This window comes from Gymnoscopelus microlampas, assembly GCF_963454915.1.
Source record: "Gymnoscopelus microlampas genome assembly, chromosome: 3".
In the NCBI taxonomy this organism is placed as follows: Eukaryota; Metazoa; Chordata; class Actinopteri; order Myctophiformes; family Myctophidae; genus Gymnoscopelus; species Gymnoscopelus microlampas.
In genome coordinates, this window is record NC_139940.1 from 21,357,716 (window position 1) to 21,365,663 (window position 7,948).

At 40.4% G+C, this 7,948-nt stretch overlaps 1 protein-coding gene across 3 annotated transcripts; it reads left to right on the forward strand.

The window, feature by feature from the left end:
• Positions 1–2,633: 2,633 nt before the first annotated feature.
• ethe1 (ETHE1 persulfide dioxygenase) lies at positions 2,634–7,948 on the forward strand. Of its 3 annotated transcripts, none has more exons than XM_084053813.1 (8): positions 2,634–2,782; positions 3,099–3,318; positions 3,876–4,020; positions 4,605–4,753; positions 5,715–5,844; positions 6,512–6,601; positions 7,173–7,289; positions 7,585–7,948. In XM_084053813.1, the coding sequence occupies exons 2-8, from the start codon at positions 3,109–3,111 to the stop codon at positions 7,629–7,631; spliced, it is 888 nt and encodes a 295-aa protein (XP_083909939.1). In that variant the 5' UTR covers positions 2,634–2,782; positions 3,099–3,108; the 3' UTR covers positions 7,632–7,948. The 3 variants fall into 3 exon arrangements, with proteins under 3 accessions (XP_083909939.1, XP_083909940.1, XP_083909941.1); XM_084053814.1 differs by having other exon boundaries at positions 2,634–2,757; XM_084053815.1 differs by lacking the exon at positions 2,634–2,782 and adding an exon at positions 2,844–2,975.

The window sequence follows — 7,948 nt, forward strand, 5'->3', positions numbered from 1 at the left end:
CCACATCATAGTTGTTGTTTTTCTTGGGCCAACATGATCATACTGAAATAAAGAAGCACAGTCGATTGTATCTGCTTCCTTTCTGTGTTGTTGCAATGTCTTGCCAGGTACAGTAGATAAGTGGTGGAAAAAGTACTACATTTTTTTACTGAAGTAAAAGTATCAATACCGCAATGTAGAAACACTCAGTTACAAGTAAAAGTTCTGATAATCGAATTGAAAATAGCAGGTCTACAAGGTCACAAGCGACGCCTTGTGAGCTTTAGCCTGGTAAACCCTCCCTCCCTCAGAAAATTGGAAATACTCCAGTAAAGTGAGTACCTCAAAATTGTACCTAAGTACAGTACTTGAGTACTTATTTACTTTCCACCACTGCAGTAGATTTACTATTATAAATATGTCAAACCTAGACAGGGATTATTGTCAGAGTGTTTTTATATTTATTGAGGAAGATAGCATTGGAAGCGAGCAAATTTCAAAATGTGGAAAATGTTATAGGATTTGGAGAAAAAGGAGGAAACGGATGATTCTTTTTTTTAATGATTTTTTAAATTGAGGTTCTGACTATTCACATTTGTTGCAGCATACAATTTGTGTAGAACCATCCATTTTTTTCATCGGATGATTCTACTCAGGAAGAGGATAAATATATTTAGGATGAGAAATTGTCAAAAATGGACGGGGTTCAGTGATGGACATCATGTCGTGGGAAAAGGTAGGAGATATAAAGGCGATTAAGATTACTTGGAGTGGTTTGATTAGTTATATTATGCAAGACAAAAAGTCAGAAAGATCAAGCCCTAGCTCCTTCTAACGCTATGGAGCATAAAAGTATTTGAGGATTGCTGTGATATACTTCCCACTTGGAGCAAAAGTAAGGAGGAAGGGACTACTGATTTGTGGGACATTTCTTGATGTTGAAGGTGTGTATTCCCAGGGGACAAAAGTGTCTGCATTGTGAAGGAAATCATTATGCAGGATCAGCAGAATTCACCAAATTAAGGCGAATACAATAGGATTAGAAAATAAATACGGGGACTGTCTGATGTGATGCTGAAGCTGTGAAGAGATGAGGAGAACAAGGGTGGCATGTGGCAGTAGGCCTACAACAGGAACCAGGACCAACACAAATATATCTGCATTGACAAAGTGCAATTTTTGCCATGGTAGTTCTAAACTGTGGAAATACTGTGCTATGGAAATACATTAAGGTGGTGCAGCTGGATGCAGCCAGGACATTAATGTTGTGAAAATCTTCTAGAACCTTGATGATACACTGAGGAAAGGACAACTCAGGCCATGGTGTCTGGGTTACAGAATGGACAATGTGGATCACAGTTGTGGAAAGTAACTAAGAAACACCCTATGACCCCAGGCTACAACACTGATGATACGTCCCAGGTGCATCCATGCGATGTTTTCTGTATAGTTAGTGATTCTATTTATAGTGGCTCATAGGAATTAGACTACGTGACAACCAGGAATAGTTTGCTGACCACCGGAGAGACGGGTGACAGCCGGAATGTAGACGGCATCCCGGGAGCAGTATGGGTTAGCGCCCCAGCCTGTGTCTTCCGTGAGGAAGAAGCCCAACAAACCCACGGTGAGGCCTTTAGTAGGGCCATTCAAGCAAGCCGCAAGTGGAGCCTGCAGTACCACCACGGCCCAAGGAACCGTCACGCCAGAAGGAAATGTTTGGATCGGGGTGGTGCAGCGGATCTGGTGCAGCACTCAGGTCCTGGACCTGGTGAGACGAAGGAGGAGCCCGGCCAGGAGACAACCCACAGAGCCTAGTCCCTCCACGTGCCAGAGCCTCCCCGAGTCTAGTTCCGGAGAAGCGGACTGAGTGGCCCTGTCTTTCCCTATAGGACTGACCGTGGGTAGCTACTGGGACGTAAGTCGGGGCTTGATCAACCCAGGCTGGGTCACCTGGGCGAGGGTGTATGTTGTTGCGAGACCCGAAACACCCTATGACCCCAGGCTACAACACTGATGATAAGTCCCAGGTTTTCCATGGTCCATGCGATGTTTTCTGTATAGTACATGTACTCAAGTACTGTACTTAAGTACAAATTTGGGGTATTTGTACTTTACTTGAGTATTTCCAATTTCCAATACTTATTTACATTTACTATTTACAATTACTTCTACTCCACTACATCTCAGAGGCAAATATTGTACTTTTACCCCACTAGAATTATTTGAAAACTTAGTTACTAATAACTTTGTAGATAACCAATCTACAAGCTCACAATGCGTTGCGATGCGAATCATGCCATGCATTGTGAGCTTGTAGATCTATTATTTTTATCCATTTTAAAACTTGTGAAATGGGACATTCTGCATAAAGAGTACTTTATACTTTTGGTTCTTTAAGTAGGCCTACATTTTGATTTTTGATACCAATACTTTTGCACTTTTACTCAAATAATGTTGAATTCCGGACTTTTATTTGTAACAGAGTATTTCTACATTGCAGTATTGATACTTTTACTTAAGTAAAACATGTGAGTACTTTTTTCCACAACTGGATCATGTGAATGGACACTGGCACTGTAGTTTGCACTTTGACACAGTAGGTGGCGGTATGCACCTCACAACATACCCGCCACAAACCTAGAAGAAGAGGAATGACCACTGCCTGCGAGAGATCAGGAGAACATTAGCTCTCACAATCAATGATGACCCTGCATACTCTATTGCGCCATAATAACAATGTTTGTTATGGCTGCAGTCCAGCTGCCAAACGTATGACAGGTAATGTTGTTCCTTGGACCTCCTGGTAGGTGGACTATTGCATTATTTGCCTCTAAAGAAAGCATTTAGTAAAGGGGTATTGATATGAGGAGGCATTTTGATCGCCATATTCCCACTACATAAAGTTATCGGCAAAGTTGTCAATCATTAGACAATTGACATTTGACATTTGCTGTCACATAAGTTACAAGGACAGGGATATTATACACCCCAGCCAGGTAGCCTACAGTTGCCGCTGGGATACGAATTGTTTGCGAATAATAACCCTGTTCAGACGATTGTTTACAGTCTATGATTGGTGCTGACACTTTGTTTTGCTCGGTCTGTTTTTTTTCCAACAGTTGAAACAGAATGTGCTCGGTTATAAACATAGTAAAACCTGTCCAGGCTCTGGCCTTCACGCTTTGCATGCGATCAGCAGCGACCAGGAGCTCGAGTCATGCAGCGACCCACAGCAGACTCCTCGGTTCGGGGGGACACAGATGCAGCCTGCATTCCCTAGACGTCTCCAGAAGAACTTACTGCTCCAGGGTGAAGCTGGAAGGACTCTTCTTTAGACAGGTGAGTTCCATTCCACAGTAACTGTAGAGGGCAGGGGGGGGGGGTTTAAACATGTTTGGGGTCACTTTTTACTCAGGCTTTTGTGAGCACCCCAGACAGTTTCAAATGTTCATTCATTTTACTTTATTACATTTTCCATATTCCAAAAAAATATATAAAAATTAAAACAAAAAAGTAATTGAAAAAACACGTCCCCTCACGTAATTAAAATGGAGTTTGAAGTACAGGAGTTTGTATAGAAGGGGTGCGTGTCTGATAAAATGAATATCAAATATCTAAATACTGAATCAAGCAACTTAAAAACTGTCTTGGGTGCTCACAAATGCCTGAGTAGACATTAAAATGACTCCAAACATTAAAATCCCTTTAAATGCAAAATGGCAACAGTAACTGTAGACCTTGTATTGTGATTTTGTACTTCCATGTACTGTTGTTCTCATGTCTTACTAAATAAAGTACATCAATCAATCAATCAACTAAATGGCAACAGTAACTAAATTATCTACCCCAGGCATCACATCATTACTCGATGTCATCACGTTTCTTTATCTGTTCAGCTGTTTGAGTCGGTGAGCAGTACCTATACCTACCTGCTGGCAGACAGAGAGACCAAGGAAGCAATACTCATCGACCCCGTCCTGGAGACTGTTGACAGAGACCTGAAGCTTATGGATGAACTGGGGCTGACTCTGAAAATGGCAGGTAGCTAGTCTAGCTACCTACAGTACATGGCTCTAAAATAAACATCTATTATAAAAGCTAAGAGGTGTATTATTGTGTAGCTGTATACCGTCATAAACAAAAGTATTGTTTTCTTTCTTCGATAATGCATAATCCTACACACAAGTTCAATCATCCACTTTGGCCATTGTCACTAACTATGTTACCGTTTACACTATTTATCCACTTTATTAACTTGCTATGTTTAATTTCTTACATTTTATTTGTTTAATTTATTGCTCCTTTTCATAGAGTTACACAACATAATTTCTAGATTTCACTGCACCACTGAGCATTTTAATGCCACTCTCATGTCAGTTATTGCATGTGTGTACCCTCTTTTTATCTGTCAGTGGCTTGTTGCACACTTCTTCTCGTGCTCTGATTTGCTCAGGCTGAAAAGACAAAAAGAGAGCTCTCCTTCTTCACCGTCGATAATTTGTGCGGTTGGACACACTGCACAAATTACTGCTGATTGTCGGCCACAGATGCTCAATTACGTCCCAACTGACCGATGTCGGCTTGTTGTGTTAGGGCCTTTATGTGTATCCTCTTTTTCCCAATAGTAAACACCCACTGCCATGCGGACCATATCACAGGCACAGGGTTGTTGAAGCAGAGACTGATTGTGTTGAAGAGTGGCATCTCTAAACACAGCGGTGCCACTGCAGATGTGCTCCTTGCAGAGGGAGACAAGATTGCCTTTGGAAAATATGTAAGGATTCTTCCTTTCAACACAATGTGCAGTGCTCAGATTTGTTGATCTGTGTTTTGGCTATTTCCTATTTTACATGTTCATCTCTAGACTAGTGTGTAACAGTGGCAATATAGTATATAGAAGTATGACCTGGAATGAAGGTCAGGTGAAAAAAATGCACAAGTAGTCAAATACTTACTTAATACACATTAATAATGACTTGAAATACGTTTTTTTTAAATCAATTTAGAGTAGCCAATTCTTTTCTACCCCCTTTTTCTCCCCAATGTAGTCAATTAATTCCTCCCCACACACATTTGTGTGTTGTCACTTCTGTATCCTACTGACTCACCTGCCAGTGAGGAGCCCCCACCGGTAGGACATAGGGCCTTCGTTCTACTCCTCCCGCTCAACAGTCCCTGCTGACAGGTGCCGCCCCAGCCCGTACGAGTACGTGCAATGACCAATATCACCCTCCCCGCCCCGGCGTCTATGCGAACAGAATTGGCCACGGGCCCATTGTGTTCGCATAGACGCCCAACAAAGCCGGATGCACCGCGGTGGATTCAGACAAGGACGTTTTTTAGCGGCGCTAGCCCTCTATACCTGGCTTTTGCGTCAACGTTCTGATTGGTCAGACACATCAACAAAGTGATTGGTCAAGCTTCACGTGACACGTGGCTATAAACACATTATAAACACTTATTGATGACAAAATGTATCAAAGGCGCCGCTACCTTCACACAGGTGTGATTTTTTTATCTCAATCTAACAAAATAAAAAAGCTGTGAAAATGATCATAATTTCGTACTTTCAGAATGCTATCATGCGCTATTTGTTTAGCTTGGTAATTGCTGTACTACAATTAAATGACCCATATTTTCAGGGATAGCACAAGTGTTTCACCTGTCTGTTTCTTTGCTATTCAACTGTGCTATTTTTGTTATGTTTTCTCTGTCACTCCATGCTTCCTCCACAGTACTTGACAGTGAGGGAGACTCCCGGACACACAGATGGGTGTGTAACACTGGTGACAGGGGACCAGAGCATGGCATTTACTGGGGACACACTGATGATCAGAGGCTGTGGCAGGACAGACTTCCAACAGGGTATCCAGACTTCCAACTTTACTCTTACTTTGATTTATATGGGATTTTTTTTACAATTTAAAGGAGGTTTTTACCAGATGCTCTTGTCCTGTGTGACTTACAAAGTGCAAGGTCGTCGGGAGAAGAGTTGCCTGGAATGTTAGCCAGGGTGTCATAGGGTAGGGTCATAGTGTATATATAGGGTAATGCTGTATGTATTATGTAATCCTAGTGTGGGAATGGGTGTGGGACTGGATCATAATGTGGCAGGTAAGGGGTTGCCATGCCTTTGGGTGCCTTGTACTGTAGGTGAGCACTAGTGTTTTGAAGTGGATGCAGATTTGGTCAATCTGATTGTTGGGATTTGATATGAAATTGCAAATACTGCAACCGTATTCGTACATACGTTTTCAGTACTGACACAGAAATATTTATCCATGCTTTTGACCCAATCCAATGTAGTATGTATGATAATTGATTGACCATTGTAATTGTGCACTCAAAAAAAGCTTGTTTTTGTTGTTATTGTTTTGGTGCACTCTGGACAAATGAGCAACATGTTTTCACTAAAAACAAGGTCTTCGGTTTGTTTTTGTAATGTAGCTTAATGAACACATGGTGGCAGTATTAAATCATTTTTGCCATGTCAATCTCAAGTTCTCAACACAACTTTCCTCCTCTTTCTCAGGTTGCCCCAAGAGGTTATATCAGTCAGTTCATCAAAAGATTTTCACACTGCCTGCTCACTGCTTAATCTACCCTGCACATGACTACAAAGGTTAGCTGCAAATCCCACCTTCCTTAGTCCCATAATAATTAATTTTGGTTTACTGATTTTAGATTAAATTCTATTTGTTATAGGTTATTTATGGTAAGTACTACCATCTTTTCTGGTGGATACTCAGAAACTCCTGTGTCATTTACCTGCACTTTGCTAACACACTTTATTAAACAATCTTGAATAAGTCCAACCATTCATGGGCCATATGTGGACATTTTTTGTAGATGCTTTATTTACAAGTAAAAGTCTGATGTACATGTCGCCAATAACGTGTCTATTGGACCCATAGTTTTAAGAACTTATTGGGCTTATCTAAGCAAATTAATTCTTGAAGCACAAAGTTTTCATCATTAATACTGTATGTAACAGTCGGTGGTCTTTACATAAATAGGTTAATACCGTATGTAGTGTGCTTAATTGATTGACTTTTTTTTAATGTCCAATTGTTGACCAGCCATATTTTCGTTTAACCTCTCTTTTATCATCTTTTTAAGTCCAAGATAAAGTAAAAGGTCATCACACCTTAATTGCAACTGATCATTAGACTGGATGTGTTCTTGCCTATCAGGTCAGACGGTGTCCACGGTCGGTGAGGAGCGAAAGTTTAACCCCCGCCTGACCAAAAGCCTGGAGGAGTTTGTGGAAATCATGAACAATCTGAACCTTCCCAAGCCTGCTAAGATAGGTATGGAAGAAGAAGAAGAAAAAAATGTGATTCTAGTAGTCAGTCCCTACTACAATGCCTCCATTATCCATGCTCTATTAGCAAACATAACACTTAATCCCTGGGGTATACCGTAAGAATTATCATGTGAATGAGTATGACAAAGTTGGATTCATATCAGTGTTGCACAACGTTTTAAATAAGAACATGCAATGGCTTCTCCAGCTCACATTCACATTGGCGAAATTACTGTATAGTCAGTGTGTTACTATTTCAGAAAATTACATCGCTTTTTTTTCTGTTTTTCCCTTGTCAGATATTGCAGTGCCTGCTAACCTGGTTTGTGGACTACATGAGGTTTGAGTATTTAACAAAAGCAAGGCTGTTACTGGCAGGCAACTTGATCAGATTTACACTGTTGTATTAACATTGGATTAACAAAAGCTAAATATTTGACTTGTTTGTCAATATAATATTAATATAAGTTTGTATATTTTAAGTTTAAATCATAACTGTTGTTCATCAGCAAATGGCTGATGAACATCGCTTATAATTTGCTACACATGCACAGACGGCCGAAAAATAAAAATGTCACTTGAAAGAAAATTTTGTACAGAAACAAAATAATGCATATCACTAAGATTACCTATTTTTTAATAAATTTTTATTATTCTTTTAAA

Bases quoted from the DNA above. Each gene is read 5' to 3' on its own strand.
- ethe1 (XM_084053813.1), top strand. From the start codon at position 3,109: ATGTGCTCGGTTATAAACATAGTAAAACCTGTCCAGGCTCTGGCCTTC. The intron at 3,319-3,875 runs GTGAGTTCCATT...TTATCTGTTCAG, and splicing joins AAGGACTCTTCTTTAGACAG to CTGTTTGAGTCGGTGAGCAG. The intron at 4,021-4,604 runs GTAGCTAGTCTA...TTTTCCCAATAG, and splicing joins GCTGACTCTGAAAATGGCAG to TAAACACCCACTGCCATGCG.